The sequence below is a fragment of the Lithobates pipiens genome, unplaced genomic scaffold, assembly GCF_037356315.1.
Source record: "Lithobates pipiens isolate NorthernLeopardFrog02 unplaced genomic scaffold, aLitPip1_a1.2 Scaffold_23, whole genome shotgun sequence".
NCBI classification, from domain to species: Eukaryota; Metazoa; Chordata; class Amphibia; order Anura; family Ranidae; genus Lithobates; species Lithobates pipiens.
In genome coordinates, this window is record NW_027507785.1 from 324,928,460 (window position 1) to 324,948,007 (window position 19,548).

The window sequence follows — 19,548 nt, forward strand, 5'->3', positions numbered from 1 at the left end:
CCCTCTTTAAATACTTTCTTCAGCTGTATACAAAGGAGCATGGGGGAGCTCATGTCCATAATAGGGGTGGTAGTGACACAGCCCCAAATTATCCACAATGGCTCAAAAGTGATATGGTCCAGAAATATTTAGACAGAATAAAAGGTGGATAAATCACCTGGACCAGATGGCATCCACCCACGGATCCTAAAATAATTGAGCTCTGTAATTTAGAAGCCATTGTTTAATTTTTTTCTTTTAAGGGACTCTAATGACGGGAATAGTACCACTGGATTGGCGCAGGGCCAATGTGTATATTTAAAAAGGGAACAAAGTCTTTACCAAGTAACTATAGACTTGCTAGTTTAACTTCTATAGTCGGGAAGATACTGGAGAGATCAATAAAAGACCACGTAGATGAGTTCTTGCGGCGATCAATGTAAAGTTTATGACACCCCCAGATCAATTCACAGATCGCACTGCAAAACTGTCAAATGCTACAGGAATCAGATTGCATATGTGTGTGAACACCCATGCGATCCAATAAAAAAAATAAAAATAAAAAAAAAAATAAAAAAAAAAGGGGGGGGGGGGGGGGTCCTGCACCATTTTGCTAATGAGATACGATTTCAGCCAGTCATACAGTCTGTATGGCTGAATTCGCATTGCACAGACATCGCATGAGATCTGCGCAGCGGTGCGAATCACATGCCATGTCTGATCACACAAGTGTGAACCCAGCCTTAAAGCTAAAACGCACATCTACAACGAGACAAATTCTCATGAGCGAGAGCCCTGAAATTGTAAGCATGACATTCATCTCAGAGAAGTCACCGATTGGTCCTGCTCTGTTCTCTACAGGGAAAGCACTTTAGCACATATACATTATACTTATATATTTAATAGAACCAAATAGCAAACAGCTCTGTATATAAAAACAATGGTGGCTTGAGACTAGCATGGTCTCCGGAGGAGATCTATTATAGTCATGTATGTCCTTTTGTCATCACTGAGAATAGTGACAATAAGAGTAAATCCATCTCCGGCGTGACGTCCAAAAACCCAGAGAGGTGATATTCAGTCACGTGTTCCACCCGGAGGAGAATGGCGACTACGTGCAAGCTGGTAGCGTATGCCGGCAGCGATTCTCATCTCCCTTTATTCTTATTCTTCTGTCTCACATTCTTACCCGGCCGTTTCTGAAGAGAGAGGAGAAGATTAGTGTTGGGCAATAAAACAGAACACTCGCCCATCTCTGCTGCGCATTCTACTCACATTGGCATTCTTCCCGCCCTTCTTCCCGGGCCGGCGAGGACCTTTCCCGTGTGCCACGTTCGCTTTGAAGCGCGACACGTCATTGAAACTCTCCTTTGTATTCATTTTCGAGCCTTTCTTCCTTCCTCCAAAGCCAAACTTCTGGTCTTTGTACTTTCTCTTGGCACTAGGTCTTAAGGAAAAAAAAATATATACAAATTAAGGCTCTAGATAAAGAATTTGGAAAAAAAATTACAACATAAAATGCCAAAACATACATGAGCACCAACATAAATGGCTCCTCAAGTAAGAAAAAAAGAAAAACCTGTCCTTATGACACTGCAAGCAGATTCTCTGCTTCCTGGTAAATTGGTTTTGTTCCCTTCAAATGTTACTAAACGCACAACCGTAAAATCGGTCTGTATATGCAGTGAAGCGTGCTAGTTATACTCACAGTGGAACATAAGGGGCTTAATCCTCTGCATTGTGTAAAAAGGATGTTTGAGCCTGTCTTCTCTGATCCTCCCCTTCTTCCACTGTCCCCAATCCATCTCCTAACAGTACAGAGCCTTGGGGACAAGCTGCACATGCTCAGTTTGGTGTGTATTGCTAGAGAGGTTTTTTTCCCCTCTTGGGCGTGTTCATGTGATCAGCACAGGGCCAATCGGCACTGTCCAGACAGAGGGTCAGGTGTCCTGCAGCCTCATAGGACAGTCAGAGGAGAATGAAAACTCCTCCTACAAGCTTTAACCAGACACTGATAACATTCACAAGACTGCTATATACTGCTGATGAGAAAAGTTATTTAGCAGTTTATATTTACTAAAATAATTGCATTTCCATGTTCTGTGTACTGTGGGAGACCAGATATAGTGAATGCAGAGTCCTGACAGTTAAAGTATAACCAAAAGGTAAAATGTTTTCTTTAGTTTTGGATAGAGTGGTGAGGGATTAGAACGCCTGTCAGTTTTTATTGCTTTCTGTGCCCCGCATTAGGGAGATTCACCTTCTCCATTTGTCCTGTTTACCATTATTGAAAGAGAAAGGAAAATAAAAAATTTTGGGTTGTCCCCAGCAAAAAAATAAATGGGAACTCTTTCAACGAGGACACTAGGTTCTGGTGGGGGGGGGGGGGGGGGTCTCCAAAGAATTCAAAGTAATTTGCAAGGATTTTCTCTGACTGTTTGACTAGGGGACAGGAAGTGAAAGGAAAATCACCCCAAAAGGGAAAATGATGGTGAAAATTTTTTTTTAAAAAAAAAATGATTATATATTTTGAGAAATGAGGACTCCAGAGCTGCAAGACACGTGATAATGAACAAGTCGCTGTGCTGCCCATTTAACACCACTGGGTGTTGTGAGATTAGGCAATAGTCAGCTGTTTGTACACTAACTGAACAAAATTACAAACACAGTAGTGGACTGTCCAGATTCAACAGCCCGTGAAAGTGGTTGTAAAGGCACAAAGTTCTGTGCATGAAGGTAAAAAAAAACCTGTGTGCAGCAGCAACCTCCTAAACCCCCCCCCCCCATCCATTTACATACCTGAGCCGCTCTGAATCCAGCAATGTCCACAAGAACATTGCCTCTCTAGGGACTCGCACTCCAGATTGGCTTTGGGCGGCAGCCAATAAAAAGATGGAGGGGGTTTGGGCTGAGCCTCGGCTCATTGTGTAAATAGACACACATCCGTAGGTCGGGAGCATACCTGCTTGAGTACCCCAAGAGCAAGCTGCTTGCTCTGGGGGCACACAGCAGGCGTAAGGAGCCAGGAGCGCTGGCGTGGGACCCAAGAAGAGGAGGATCCGGACTGCTCTCTGACATGTTATTTGTTTAAAATGAGACTTATCACTTGAACCCCCCCCCCTTGGGTATATTAGCTGTGGTGATATCATCATAGCTGTAACACATTCATTTTTATTGGCCAGCAAACATGCAGCATGGGCACTTACCCTTTTTTACCCTTTCCTGGTGCACCAGAAGTTTTCTTTTGAGGCTGATCTCCTTCTAGAAAATCCAGTTTATCAGAAAGGCCTAAAGAAAGACCAGATATCATGTTATAATACCATTAAAGAAAAAACAAAAAATTCAGTTAAAAGAAAATAAAACTTGGCCTAACCTAAAAAAAAAAAAAAAAAAAAAAAAAAAAAAACTTATCTAGAACCCCCAAAACAATCAATGGTTTGGTGTTTAAACAGTCAGGCATTAAGCTTTGCCACTGGCTGGAACACCATACAGACTTGAACACTACAGAGGATATAGGGGGGTATAGCACTAGTCAAGCCTGTTTCAGGCCCAATGTTTGTGTGCCACACCACATTCTACCGCTCCATCCACAGCTGGAGGATCTACCAGTTTTTTTTCGGTCATATATCTCCGTTAACCACTTGACCTCCAGAATATTTACCCCCCCCCCCCCCTTTATGACCAGACCATTATTTGCCATACGGCACTGCATTACTTTAACTGACAATTGCATGGTCATGCAGCACTTGGGGTTTCCCTTTAAAAGAGGAAGTAAACCCTGATGAGTTTACTTCCTCTTTTTTTCCCTGCAAAGGTAAAGCATAATGGACTACCATGCATCGCATAGTAGCCCATTATGTGTCACTTACCTGACACAGGAGCCAGCGAAGTCGCCGCTGTCCCCTGTAGTCCGCCGCATCCATCTTGCTGGTGGCGTCTCGCAGCTCCGCCGCTGTCATTCGGCGAAGCCGCGATGACGTCACTCCCGCGCATGCACACGGGAGCCGACAAATGCGGCAGCTCCATTCTTGGAACTGCCGCGCTCAGTGCGCCACTGTCTACGGCGCATGCGTCGTAGACAGCGGTGCCCGTTTTCGGGCAAATATCTCCTAAACCTATTGCTTGGACCTACAGGTAAGCCTTAATCTAGGCTTACCTGTAGGTCAAAGTGGTTTGTAAGGGTTTACAACCACTTTAAGAACAAGGTTAGGACTCCGGGATTAGAATAGGGACCTCCTCCAAAAAGGTCGGCAGGCTTATCCCCAGAGGTCAACGGTCAAGAGGCATGGCTGACCCACCCTCAAAGTGTTCCGCCTACCCCAACTAAGTCGGGGAATGAACAAGTTAGGGAAAGCCCCCCAAAAATAATATTTTGTACTTTCTGCTATAGAATATATCCAATACAAAAACACTTCAAAATGTCTTCATAAATTTAGGCCAATATGTATGCTGCTACATATTTTTGGTAAAAAAAAAAAAAAAATCCCAAGAAGCGTGTATTGATTTGGTTTATGTGAACATTATAGCGTCTACAAAATTATGGGTAAAAGTTATGGAACTTTTATTTCATACCAGTAATGGCGGCGATCGGTGACTTATAGCGGGACTGCGATATTGCAGCAGACAGTTTGACAATACTGTGGGAACCAGTGACACCAATACAGTGCTCAGTGCTAAAAATATGCACCGTCACTGTACTAACGACACTGCCTGGGAGGGGGTTAAACATTTAGGGTGATCAAAGGGTTGACTGTGTGCATAACCAGTGTTTTTGTGTACACAGTGTGCTGCTTTCACTAAGAGATTGATTCTAGCCCCTGCTTTGCAGAAACACAGGATCGATCCCTTCCCCCGTCAAAACTGACATATGCCTTGTTTACATATCTTAGTTCTCTGTGTACTGATGATCGGCAGGTGCCGGAGGACATTGAGTGCCCAACACCCATAGATCTGCTTCTGCTGTGAATTATCAAGTAGAAGCCCCCCTGCAGGCGGAAGTCCAGAATAAAATATATGCACAAATATATCTATATATCTCTTTTTTTTTTTTTTTAGAGCTGCACAATTCTGGCTAAAATGAGAATCTATTTTTTTTTTTGCTTAGAATAAAGATCACGATTCTCGCAGTGTAACATCTTTCGCATACAAAAAAAAAAAAAAATTGGGCTAACTTTACGGTTTATTTTTATTTTTTTAATTAAAGTGTATTTTTTAAAAAAAAATTGCATTTGAAAAAACACTGCGCAAATACGGTGTGACATAAAATATTGCAACAACCACCACCATTTTATTCTCTAGGGCCTCTGCTAATAAAAAATAAATAAAAATAATCATATGTTTGGGTGCTCCAAGTAATTATCTAGCAGAAAATAATGATTTTTAAATTGTAAGCAATGACTGTCCGAAAAGGTTTGGTCTTTAAATAGTGAAAACTTTCCTCATCTACACACCAAGGTTCTTTCCTTTGATAAAAAAAAAAAACCGAAGAGATACTTTGTTTCAAACCCTTTCTGAAGTCGTAGCGACTGCACTAGTGTGCATTAAGACGGATCCATTCACTTATACTGATTATTTTCATCTAGCACGACTTGAGACAACTAGGGGCGACGGAGTCGGATCCAAAGTTGCCCCTGTGTGAATGGACTCTCATTTGTGTGTTGCAATAAAGCTTGGCAGGCTGCCTGGATTTTTTTTTTTAATCCCAGCTGTGAGAACTCTCTGCACTTGTTAGAAAGATCGTGACATGCTGTTTTGAATATCGGAAAAAGGATAGCGATTTCGATTCTTGACAATTAATCGTGCAGCTCACACACAATCCGGCGCACAGCTGCCGCCCTGCAGCAGTAGAAGTGCTATAGGGCGGTCAGCAAGTGGTTAAGTGGCAGAGAAGCTCCAGTCTGCAGGTGAGAGAGCTTGTGTGGGCTAGGATATGATTATGCCGATTGCGGCGGTGGCAGCGGGATTCTTAGCAGGATAAGCAATGATGCTCTGTGTCTCACGTCCTACACCATGGGCCACACCCCCTGTGACATCTACTGTATTCATTATATGCATCACTGGCAATGAACGCTTTCTGGGTGACCTATAGAGAAAGTCTATGTAACCTTAGCTATAAAATATCCTTTCCTTGGGTAATACTGACCTTTCTGGTATTTTTTAATCTGGTTCATCATATTCGATTTCTCCTTCTGTCTCTTCTGTATAACTTCAACTTGTACCTGTAGATCAGAGAAAGATAGTCATTTGGATCCAACAATCAGGCAAACCATAAATTAAATAAACCCAAAACAAGGCCAGTATGTGACAAGTCACACGTCGGTCGCTGACCTTTTTGCCGTATTTCCGCAGGGCTCGCAGCTGTTTGGCTTTTTCTGATTTCTCCATCGCCTGCTGCTTGGTCTGAAGTTTATGTCGGATCTAAAAAAAAAAAAATACAAAAACCAACCGGAAACAGTCACATGTCAGACAGTAGTTTGTAATTCCCTGTACGTGTAAAGCCCAGCATTCAGAGGACAAGCGGTGCTGTCAGCCTGTGTTCCAGTTCTAATCAGAAGTCTTATATCCCTTTGGCACAATCATTGTCTTCAATATACAACATTGCAAAAGAAAAATAGGGCAACGTAAAAGATTCTCTTAAAAGGTTATCCTCTGATCAGCTATTATCCACCATTCTCACACCCCTATCACTGATCCTTTCCTTCAGAGCTGGAGATAACAGAGTTCAAGTGTTACTAAACCCCAGAGCCTGCAGTCACTATATCTGGTCTCCCACAGTACACAGAACATGGAAAACGCAATTTTAGTAAACTATAAACTGCTAAATAAGTTTTCTCATCAGCAGAATATAGCAGTCTTGTGATTTCTATCAGTATCTGGTTTAAGCTTGTAGGAAGAGTTTTCATTCTCCGCTGACTGTCCTATGAGCCTGCATTGACCCCTGATCCTCTGTCTGGACAGTGTCGATTGGCCCTGTGCCGATCACTAGGGATGAGCTCCGGCGTGTTCGCACACTCCCACGTGCAGAGCCCGCCAGGAAGTCGGCACAGCGCTGCACTAATCACAGGCAATGAGACATTTGCCGATCTCTACAGCTACACATCGGGAAAATGTCTCATTGCCTGCGATTAGCGCAGCGCCGTGCAGACTTCCTGGCGGGCTCTGCACGTGGGAGTGTGCGAACACGCCGGAGCTCATCCCTACCGATCACATGCAGTCTCCCCAAAAAAAAAAAAAAAAAAAAACACAAGAAAACACTCTTTAGCAATACACACCAAACTGAGCTTGTGCAGAGTGCCTCCAAGGCTCGGTGCCATCAAGAGATGGATTGGGGACAGTGGAAGAAGGGGCAGAGCAGAGAAGGAAGGATCAAACAGCCTTTTAAACACAATGCAGAGGATTAACCCCTTAGGTTCCACAGAGAGCATAACAAGCACACTTTACTGCATATACAGACTGATTTTTACCATTGTGGGTTTAGTAACACTTTAACCTCCCTGGCGGTATGATTATTTCAGATTTTAGGTGCTGAAAGCGGTACCATTATTTTGCATGGAAATTTGGCATTTTATATTGTAGTCCTGTAATTCTTAGGAATAATTCACTTAAATCTGTGCAAACAAGAGTCTAATAGACATCCCGGGTATGATAAAATTTGAAATCATAAAATTTTATATATATATATATATATATATATATATATTTATTAAAATAACTATAAATAATTATAACAGATAATATAATAAAAATTATTCAATAATGTAATCAAATCAAAAACACTGAGTTGCAGAATTATCTCTGTCATTACTTTTAGTGGTTGATGATGAATTTCCCCACAAATTACTATCGCTCAATTCTGCGAGTGATTCTAATTTATTATCGCTGTTTTCTAGCTGGTCTATAAGCACTTTGGATGTAAAACAGACATTTTTTGGTTGCTATGGACAATCTCCAGTTTCCAGGCATAAAGAACAGTATTTATAATATAAAACTGTATGCAGGGCACTGGGCAGACCACTAGGGACAAAAGGGATGTGTAATTATTTGATACAGTACTGTAATCTGTAAGATTACAGTATACTGCATCTATACTGTGTATACTTTTTGAATTTGGTGCTGAACTCCGTCCCCGTGCGTCGCAAAGCTCGCAGGGAACGGAGCCCAGCGATGTGACAGATCGAGCGGAGGACGGCTCGCAGGTCACAGGGGGACAAGGTAAGTAACCCCATCCATGGATCCAGCGATGCGGTCCCGAGTCTGGCTCGGGAATACTGCTTATGGTATTTAAATCTTACCCCGAGCCAGACTCGGGAATACCGACAGGGAGGCTACAGTGTACATGTCCAGGCAAATATGAAAATTTAAAAGTGAAGTAGAAGGTATTGTAGCTTTAAAGCTGAATTCCGGCTTTTCACACACTATACCTTAAAAGCTGGCCCATACGATTTGTGTCATTCACCAACATGTGAAGCCACCTACAGCATACCGCACTGTGGTCCGGGTGCGAGCCGAGACTTCCTGTCTCATTCCCGGAACACAGTAAAGTCTATTCACAGCAGTGCTTAGCCAGAGAGAAAGTGATGTATTCTAGCAATGAATACAAAGCTTCCTCTGATTGTTGAAGTCAGAGAGGCGGGCTGATGATGTCGCAACCTCTGGCTGAGTCAAAGGTTGTGACATCATCAGCCTACCTCTCTGACTTCGACAATCAGAGGAAGCTTTGTATTGATAGAATACATTGCTTTCTCTGAATGAACGCCACTGTAAAAAGACTGTTTCCGGGTATGAGACAGGAAGTCTCTTCTTGCACCTGGAACACAGTGCGGTATGCTGTAGGTGGCCTCAGTTGCATACAGTTTATACCAGGAATATGCAATTAGTGGACCTCCAGCTGTTGCAGAACTACAAGTGCCATGAGGCATAGCGAGACTGACAGCCACAAGCATGACACCCAGAGGCATGATGGGACTTGCAGGGGGGTCCCAAAAAGTGGAGTTTTTTGTGTGTGTGAACCTCTGCTTTAAGTAGTCGTGTCCCCGATGCGACGAAACCCGTATGGCAGAGCCAACTCATATGACATCACCACGCTGGTCTGTAAGCGTTTGGATTGTTTCCGAGGAATGGCATTTTTGCACCAAGCGCTTATTTTAAGCTTGCGAGTAGTTTATCTGCTTTTGGCTTTTATTACATTTTTATACAATTTTACACTGAGTTTCCCTACTCTAATTTCATGATATGGTAAACCATTTGGGAACATGTGGATGGCACTAATCTGATTCACATTGGAGATTACAGGATCTTCGGTGAATGACTTCTATACAGATCCTTCAAGGGTGAGATTGTGATCTACATGCCTATGTTGGCTCTGTAATAGGGTCCAAAGGTTTCCGGTAAGAGTCCTTGTAATTTGAGGTGACGGCGCACCTGGAGAGCACAAGTATTGGATCAACAGCATTCATACCAGCACAGAGGATTTCTTTACACAATTGGGACTTAGATGTATTATATTATATTTTTTATTTTGAACTGTATTTATATATTTCCACTTTATTGTTAAAGTGATTATTGCACTTATGCGAGTTATAAACGGTCACGTAAAGCACAGCGATCTGTATCCAGATATCAATCTGTAGTGGGGAGGAACACAACAGTTGCTTGGAGCTGGGCTCAACGTTGGTCTTGACATCACTGGATGTGCTGATGTATCTCTTGGCATGGAGGAGAACCCCACACTTAATTTGCCGGTGTTAATTAGTTCACCATTTGTAGTTCCGCAACAGCTGGAGGGCCCACACCCCTGCCGTACACCCTCCAGTCCCTGCTGTACTTACCTCCAAGGAGGTCGAGCTGCTGGTGCCCATGCAGCAGATCCACGGATGTGAAATACCCGCTCTTCTCTGTGCAGCACTTTCAGGATGCACTATAGCGATTTTTACTGGGTAGTGCCTGCACAGAGAATTGCTCTGGTCCACCCGGCGGGGGGGGCGCTGTACAAAGTTTTCTCACCTTTTCAATTTTCTTCTCCAAAAGGGGAACACTTTAAACCTTACAGGCAGCCTACCTTCTGCATGTGCTGGTCCGTCTTTGCCATCTCAGCAAAGTAATCATCCGGGCGCCTTGTGGAAACTTTCAGCTTCTCCAGACGTGGCAGAGCGAAGAGCACAGCCGCCTGCGCTTGCCGGTAACTGGGGAAAGAATAAAGAATTCAAAATTGAACAGAGCGCCACCTGCTGGAATGTAACTGCATGTGCTCCAACACAGAACTTCACAAAACTAGAAGAACAAAGTGACGATTGCTGCTATGGAGAAAATCATTGGCAGCTCCCAAGCAAAGGGCTTTTTTCAATAAAGCAAAGAGGAATGAAATAATTAACCACTTGCCCTCCGGAAGATTTACCCCCTTTCATGACCAGGCCATTTTTGGCAATACGGCACTGCGTTAGTTTAACCGACAAATGCGCGGTCATGCGCCTCTGTAGAGTAATTAAATTTATGCAATTTTTGACCTACAAGTAGAGCTTTCTTTTGGTGGTATTTGATTACCTCTGCGTTTTTATTTTTTCAGTATAAAATATTAAAAATAAATGTAACTTTTATATTTAGAGAGAGCGAGCGAGAGATAGAATAAATATATATATATTATATATGGGAGAGAGATATAGATATATATAGTAATGGCAGCGATATAGCGGGGCTGCGGCGGACTATCAGACACTTTCCAGAAACCAGCCGGAGGACATAGAGTCCCCCGGGACCCGCAGATCGGATTCTGACATAAATTACCCCTGTAGGTGGAGAGGGAGGGAGGGAAGAGATCAGTAAAAGTGATATAGGGTGGTCAACAAATGACATCAGTCTAGACAGACTCCAGCCAGTGACCTGCCACTGTCTGGACTTCCCAGAATCTGCCTCCTCCCCACAGTCCATGCAAAGTCATGATAAACGTTGACATTGGCAAGCACAAGCAAGGTTATGGAGACATCCTTTACCCGTCTAATATGGCTCCACCCTTGACATGGGTACTATGACCATACTGTGGCCAAACTCATCAGTGGCAGAGTCCGGTCAGATGGGTGAAGGATATGTCTGAGTGACCTTGGTTGCTCTCTTATTTTGCTGTCCACATGTCAGAGTTCATCATATTTGAAAAAAAAAAAAAACACTAAAACACAACAGTGTGCACGTGAATTTTGCAACGCAGAGTACTGTGCAGAGTTTGGGAACCTCCAGCACCCAATCACTAATCAGATAAGAGTCTCTAAACTGATGAAAGCCAAAATGTGGTTGGTGCTTTAGGCACACCATTGTGACAAACACTGCTCAGGGAGTACTGTGCTATCCTTATGCACGGGAACTCTTTATATGTACTTTATATGCCAGTTGCAGTGAGCTGCATAAGACACGTTTTATCTTTAGAAGTTCAGCAGTAAATCACTCACAAGCACATTTCCCTCTGGAAATCATCCTCCGCATTGACTTCGGAGCTCTGAGCCGCCTCCGCCCCGTTCTGTTCCGTCTTGTCAGGTACCGGAGCCGTTGTTACGTCCAGACGCTCCAACCACTCCAGATCTTTCTTGAGATCCCGAAGGCATTGTCTTAGTCCATCCTGAGGAAAAAAAAAAATGGATGGCATGTTAAGTTATGAAAGGAAGAGTGTGTGCGATTAGCTTCTCTTTTTAATGGAAACCCCTTAGGCCCCCCCACCCCCCGTTTACATTTGCAGTTTGGGGGGGGGGGGGGTGGTGAAACCCCATAGTTAAGACATGTTTTCATCAACCCCGCCCCATCCGCACCTGTAGCCAGGGGTATACACGTCACAGCAGGAGTTACATGCCCCGTCGTGGTTGGTGGGTGTACCACATGCCAAGCATGAACCATTCAAGTGAATGAGGCCGCTCTGCTTTCTCTCCACCTGCTTTAACCCCCTTGGACCCCGGAGAAGCATGCAGTTGTGGGGCACTTGCAAGGTCGACCCCATTTACTTAAATGGGTCTCGCTTGGCAGGCGGTAGCACCCAAAGGCAACATGGAGTTCAATTCCTGACACAGCATGTGTGCACCTTTGGATGCTGCACCAGCAGATAAAGGGGGTAGGGATTGGGAGTAGTAAAACCATAACAACCACAGGGTTTTACCCCCCCCCCCCCCCAACTTTACATGTAAAATACGACCCAAGGGTGCCACTGCTGAATGCGACTAAGGGCTCATTCACAAGTGAAACAGGCACTGAAAAGCGATCAGAGCATGTTTGACAGGTGGTGAGATGTTGCCTCCTCAACACCTGATTTAAACCCTTGAATTCCCACGCAATGCATGCGATTGCAACACGGCAGTATGGCAATTGGCAGTTTAAATCAGATGCGAGGAGAAGAAACTGTGTCCGGTGATCTCTGACTTCTCCCATGTTGTTCAGTCAGATCTCCACTTCTTTAAGGTTGCCTACCCCTGCTCTACAGGTTGCTAGGGGCCCCCTGAGAAATTTCTGTCTCTAAGATAATTTCCCACTGATGCCATTGATCTTTTTAGTCATCTGTAAGGAGTTAATTCTTCCCAATGATCACAAGAGTAAGAAGTATTCTTCCCACTGACCTTCACACCAATATATCATGAGTTGTAGATATGGTCATTTTTAACAGGGGTTCTCCAAGACCGGAAAGTTATTCTTATAGGGGTCCTCTGTGTTGAAAAGGTAGAGAAAGATCGAAAGCGTACCTTTCCAATATAGGTGTATAGAGACTCAGACACTTATAGCAGCGCGCCCAAACAATCACCTCAAAGTGGAGGACATCTAATGCACCCAACGTATCAGATGTAATTACTAGAGTTAGAGAGGAAAGGTAAAGCATAATGGGCTACTATGCATCGCATAGTAGCCCATTATGTGTCCCTTACCTGACACAGGAGCCAGCGATGTCACCGCTGTCCCCTCTAGTCCGGAGCGTCCCATCTTCCTCCGGGTATCGCTGCTCCGGCCACTCACAGCGCAGGAGCATCGATGACGGCACTCCCGTGCATGGGAGCCGCCACGAACGCCATATCGCTGTTAACGACGCATGCTCCGTAGACAGCTGTGACTGTCTTAGTAAATATCTCCTAAACCATGTAGGAGATATTCCTTGGACCTACAGGTAAGCCTTAGAGCGGGAGTCCGCCGGGACTCCGCGTTTTTTTTTTTTTTTTTTAAAGTCAGCAGCTACAAATACTGCAGCTGCTGACTTTTAAAATAGTGACACTTACCTGTCCAGCGAGCCCGCGATGTCGGCACCCGAAGCCGATCTCTAGATCGTCACTCGAGTGCTGCTGCCGCCATCTTGGGTATGGGAATCAGGAAATTGAGCCTTTGGGCTTCATTTCCCGGTTCCCTACTGCGCATGCGTGAGCCGCGCTGCGCAGTGAGGACGGTCCCCGCTGCCTCTGGGATCTGTGTGTTTCCCAGCAGGCAGCGGGGCACTTGCGGAAGGGGGCGGGCACTTTCGGAAAGGGGCGTAATCTATGCCCCTTTCCGCAGAGAGCTAGCCCGGAAGTGGGTGCAGTTACCTGGATTATCCAGGTAACTGCACCCCCCTCCCCCCTGAAAGGTGCCAATTGTGGCGCCGGAGGGGGGGGGGATTCCGATGAGCGGAAGGTCCATTTTAGGGTGGACCTCCACTTTAATCTAGGCTTACCTGTACGTCAAAGTGGTTTGTAAGAGTTTACAACCACTTTAAAGCCCAACATCTTGACACTGTTAATCATCTTTAATAAAAAAAAACAATTGGTGAAAGAAAAAAAAAAAAAAAAAAAAGGAGGGTAGAGAAAGTTGGGTGTAGAACATGTAAAAATGTAACACCAGCACACCTAGGAGTTTTTTGCAAAGCTAAAGAAAATTTCAAGATTACACAACAACATCTGGAGTCACATAAAGGGAAGTCCTGCAATAAAACTTTTGGCTTTACTGCAAAGCTCCTAGGTGTGCTGGTGACATTTTCCCCATGTTCCCGGCAAAAGGCAAAAGAAAATACACAGAAGAGAAGCGCCGTGTTTTCGGTCCTCACCACATCATTGGAAGCTTTCGGTTTTCCTTCCAGCACCACATTTAATCCCGGCTTCAGTTTTCCCTGAGCAAAGGCTTCTTGTAGCTGTAACAAAAGCATTTGTAGGACAAATTTAGAAATAGAAATGCAAAACAAAAACACAACATACCATCCTCACAAGCAGCAAATTAGGTGGAATGTCATTTGAAGGCACGCTTCCAGGACTGAGCTTTAGACGACTCCTAAAAACCTCATCTCTTCAGGGAAGCCACCCCACCTCCTTCAACCTATTGACTGAACTTTTACATAGTCAGGTTGAAAACAAAACACCAAGTCCATCTAGTTCAACCAAAAGAAAGAAAAAAAAATATCATACAATCCCATATACCCAAATCTATAGCCACAGTTTATCGAGAGGAAGGCGATAAACCCCAGCAGAGTATGATCCAATTTGCTACAGCAGGGAAAGAAAATTCCTTCCTGATCCCCGAGAGGATTTTCCCCGGATCAACTTTACCTATAAATGTCAGTACCCAGTTATATTCTGTACATTTAGGAAAGAATCCAGGCCTTTCTTAAAGCAATCCACTGACTTGGCCAGAACCACCTCTGCAGGGAGTCTATTCCACATTTTCACAGCTCTTACTGTGAGGAAACCTTTCCGCATTTTAAGTCTTATATTTTATTGTAACTGTACTGTCTCCCTTTATACTTTAACCATTTCCCACCCACAGGACGTCATATGTCATCAAGATTTTACCACTTAAAAGTCCAAAATGATGGGCACAGGTGTAGGCATCAGATATTTTGTGCTGGCAATTCCCTGCAATGCAAAAGCCATCACAGTGGCTTGACTGTTTTTACAGGCGGAGGGAGGGACAGAGGGGACACCCCCCCCCGTGCTTCTCCCACCTGGCCCATGCAATCGGCGAGCTGGAGAATGAACCTGCTGGTGGCGGCAGCCAATTACCAATAAGCCGGATGACCAGATGGTCCCCTGTCATCTCGATGACCTTCAGAGGCCAGGAGCAGCGTCATCGCGTCACTTCTGGCGTCAGCAGATGTAAACACGGCTGTTTTTATTTTTTAGCTGGAAAGCCCGAGATCGCTTTTTTTTCCTTTTTTAACATTTTATTGAACTTTAACAAGGTGTACAGAAAAAATAAGCGTAAATTACTTTTTCTTGATCTCAGGCTTTGCAGCATAGAGGAGAGATGTATTAGAAGACCCATTAGGTTTATATTGCTATCTGTGTCCCCGTTAGGAAGAGTCACCCTCGGTGTTAATTTAGTCGACTAAATGAATAGTATTTTAGTTGACTAAAATACGACTAAAACAATTGAGATGACCAAAACTAAAATGCCATTTTAGTCAAAAGACTAAAACTAAATTGAAATTTGATTTCAAAATTAAAAGCGGGGTTGCACCCTAAAGTGGAACTTCCACTCATCAGAACCCTCCCCCCCTCTGGTGTCACAGATGGCATCTTTCAGAGGGGAGGGGGGTGCAGATACCTGTCTAAGACAGGCATTTGCACCCACTTCCTGGCATAGACTCCCACGGGAGTCTACTCTTCTTCCTGGAAAGACAAAACACTGCGCTAATAATATATATATATATATATCAGGCTGCAGTGAAGTCCCGACGCGTTTCGTCATGAACAGACGTCATCTGGGATCACCCCAGGTGACGTCTGTCCATGACGAAATGCGTCGGGACTTCACTGCAGCCTGATTTTATATTGAAAAGCGCTCAAATCTTCTGTATACATGTGAGTTTAATAACCTTTTATTAAATTATTTATACGAAAAACGGAATTACACTATTGTGGTCCCTGCTTCTCTTTATATGTGCTCTATTATCCATGTGGATCCATATGGCTGGAGATATGTCATCTTTCTGAATGGAATAGCCATACTTGAAATCCCTCTAGAAAGTGCAACACCGAAGGAGTCTACATATATGTACAAGCTTATGTGATCCTCCAAATATAAATTTGAGTAGGATCCATTAAGTCCGGTAAGCGCCCATTTCGCATGGTGGAGGGATTTCACGTGGTGACTGCACGGTCTTTCTATGGAGGAGGTGTAGGATCGTTTACACATAATTGTAATTCACACACGGACATCTAAGAGACTTTTTCTATTTTCACATTTTTTCATTCACTTTTTTGATTTTGATTTCTTTTTGCTTTATAATTGTATACAGCAAATATTTTGCATGGTGTGTGTACCAGTTCACATTCATATTATTTGTTGAATATATGCATTTGTAATAATGGCAGTAAATATGCCATATTTTTAAAGCGCTACACTTTTATATAATATACGCTTCTTCCTGTCCCGGCGCTCTGTCTGCTGGGACACACACGGGTCCCAGAGACAGCGCGGACCATTCCCATTGCGCTGTGCGACTCGCGCATGCGCAGTAGGGAACCAGGAAGTGAAGCTGCAACTCTTCACTTCCTGATTCCCTCACCGAGAATGGCAGCAGCAGCCGAGAGATCGATCAGCCTCGGCTGCCGACATCGCTGGACCCTGGGACAGGTAAGTGTCCATTTATTAAAAGTCAGGCGCTGTAGTATTTATAGCTGCTGGCTTTTAATAAATTTTTTTTCCAGTGGAATCCCTCTTTAACATTGGTCTGTAGTGCACGTTCATACCTCTAAGCCAAAAACAACAACATATGAGATTTTTCACTCCAGCAATACACGAGTTTGGAAATTGTAGAGGGATTTTCACTAATGCATTAAAATTTAAAATTACACCCATTAGATTTTAGACGACTAAACTGTACTGGAGATTTAGTCGACTAAATACAACCAAAACAATTGCAGAAGACTAAAACGCCATTTTAGTCCTAAGACTAAATCAAAATTTGCTGCCAAAATGAACACTGGTCCCCCTCTCTATTCGTCCCGTTAGCCATTATCAGCGAGGGTTAAAGAAAATACAAAATTTCCAGAAAAGGAATAGAGGCGAAATCTGACAATGGGGGACAAGGGTTCTGGTGACTGCCAGGGATTCCCTCACTTCCCGTTTTGTCTCTGAGACAGGAAGTGAGGGGAAATCTGTCAGGGAGGAGCCATGAAAGTAACGTGGGACTTGTAGGGGGGGGTGTTGCCAAGAAGAGAACGGGGGGCGGACGGAGAGGAGAGGAAGAACGGAGAGGAAGGACAGGACGACACACAGATGAAGAGTCTCATCACCTCTTTATCAGTCAGCTCAGACGGATCGATGTCAGAATCCGAGCCCGACAAACTCTCCTCATCATCGTGATCCAACATGACGTCTTCTGATCCTGGGAGGAAATATAAAGAGACAATGTAACCAAATGACACAATCCGGAATTCTCCTCTATAATGATCGGGGAAAAGACTGCGAGCCGATCAACCAAACGGGTTCTATGAGGGGGCGGCAAACATCCTTCCCAGGAGAAAGGAGGGGAGGGTAAATATTGGGGGAGAGTGGAGAAAAGGATGGGGAGAGCATGAAGAAGGGGGATGAAGGAAGGGGATTGGAGGGCAGGGGGTAGGTGACTGGGGATGGTGGAGGTGATGGGGGATTGTGGGGGAGGTGATGGGGTCTCAAACAGGCGACCCTCCAGCAGTTGCTGAACTACAAGTCCCATGAGGCATTGCAAGGCTGACAGTTACAAGCATGACTCCCACAGGCAGAGGAATGATGGGACTTGTAGTTCTGTAACAGCTGGAGGGCCGCAGGTTCACAGTGTGGAGCCGGTGTTCTGACACAAATTGTCCGGCCATTGGAAAGTGTCCGGGTTGTACTGGGCAGGCGCAGCGCTTGCGCCGTACGGGGGACAAGGAGAAGCCGAACATCTCCGAAGAAGAACGGCGTCTGCACACTGAGTCCAGGTTGAAGCCCCGCCATCCAAGTGGACATACGGTTGCTCATAGTAACAGGGCCCCTCGCTTCGCTCCACTCTTTTATATTCTAACTCTATGGCCACTTGGATGGTGAGGCTTCAACCTGGACTCAGTGCGCAGGCGCCGTTCTAATTCGGAGATGTTCGGCTTCTCAGCGGACACTATGTGTGGGGACAGTATCTGATAGGACACCGGGAGGAATGTGCCCCGTGTACGGTGTGAAGCTCAGCGTCCTCCGGGGGAGAGAACAAACTACAACTCCTCTCCACATCACACATACAATTCCCCCTCTCACCGCACACTCTCCTCTCCTTTCCTCACGTGTAGCACAGCGGAAGTCTCACAACTCTCATTTCCGCCTACGTCACCGGATATCACGTGCCAGACCGGAGAGCCCGTTGTCATGACGACCCTCCCCCCACCAATTGTTTTCCTCCCGACATCCTCCGCGGTGTCAGCGTCCCGTCCCCATGGTAACCGGAGAACTGGAGAGGAGAGCCGAGTCCGCGTGAGTGTCCGACTTCCACCTACCTACCTGTACATACCACCCCCCACACCCCTACCTACCTACCTGTATATACCATCCCCCACCCTACCTACCTGTATACACCCCCCCCACACCCCTACCTACCTACCTGTATATACCATCCCCCACCCTACCTACCTGTATACACCCCCCCCACACCCCTACCTACCTACCTGTATATACCATCCCCTACCTACCTGTATACACCCCCCCCACACCCCTACCTACCTGTATATACCACCCCACCCACACCCCTACCTACCTGTATATACCACCCCCCACCCCTACCTATCTGTATATACCATTCCCCTCCATGCCTACCTACCTACCTGTACATACCGCCCCCCACCCCTACCTGTATATACCATTCCCCCACCCCTACCTGTATATACCATTCCCCCACCCCTACCTACCTGTTTATACCATCCCCTCCATTCCTACCTACCTGTATTTACCATCCCCCACCCCTACCTACCTGTGTATTCCACCCCCCACCCCTACCTACCTGTATATACCATTCCCCCGCTCCTATCTACCTGTATATACCATCCCCCCACCCCTACCTACCTGTACACACCATCCCCCCACCCCTACCTACCTGTATACACCATCCCCCCACCCCTACCTACCTGTTTACACCATCCCCCCACCCCTACCTACCTGTATATACCACCCCTACCTACCTGTATATACCATCCCCTCCATTCCTACCTACCTGTATATACCATCCCCTCCATTCCTACCTACCTGTATATACCACCCCTACCTACCCGTATATACCACCCCCCACCCCTACCTACCTGTATATACCACCCCCACCCCTACCTACCTGTATATACCATCCCCCACCCCTAACTACCTGTATATACCATCCCCCACCCTACCTACCTGTATATACCATTCCCCCTCCTACCTACCTGTATATACCACCCCCCCACCCCTACCTACCTGTATATACCATGCCTCCTATATATAATCTCCTGGGAAGAGTTATGTCTGGCTGTGTCCCCATCTCAGAGATTTCCTCCAGTCACCTGGAAAGGAAGAGAGGGGAAGTCCCTCCGAAAACAGGGCGGAGGGTGGTGGTCCCTCCGATCACAGGGCGGAGGGTGGTGGTCCCTCCGATCACAGGGCGGAGGGTGGTGGTCC

General features: G+C 45.3%; 2 protein-coding genes across 3 annotated transcripts in view; one reads left to right on the forward strand and one right to left on the reverse strand.

The window, feature by feature from the left end:
• Positions 1–860: 860 nt before the first annotated feature.
• On the reverse strand, positions 861–18,283 carry EBNA1BP2 (EBNA1 binding protein 2). Of its 2 annotated transcripts, none has more exons than XM_077450654.1 (10): positions 18,169–18,283; positions 17,196–17,287; positions 14,009–14,092; positions 11,415–11,581; positions 10,037–10,160; positions 6,307–6,396; positions 6,122–6,197; positions 3,186–3,267; positions 1,255–1,426; positions 861–1,178 (listed from the first exon to the last, which is right to left on the reverse strand). In XM_077450654.1, exons 2-10 carry the CDS (start codon positions 17,271–17,273, stop codon positions 1,128–1,130), a joined length of 924 nt encoding a protein of 307 aa, XP_077306780.1. In that variant the 5' UTR covers positions 17,274–17,287; positions 18,169–18,283; the 3' UTR covers positions 861–1,127. The 2 variants fall into 2 exon arrangements, with proteins under 2 accessions (XP_077306780.1, XP_077306781.1); XM_077450655.1 differs by having other exon boundaries at positions 18,154–18,199.
• CFAP57 (cilia and flagella associated protein 57) overlaps positions 18,267–19,548 on the forward strand; it is a 104,010-nt gene continuing 102,728 nt past the window's right edge. Inside the window, exon 1 of the mRNA XM_077450644.1 lies at positions 18,267–18,381. The gene's annotated coding sequence lies outside the window, so the exon portion shown is untranslated. The remainder of the gene's footprint in view (positions 18,382–19,548) is intronic.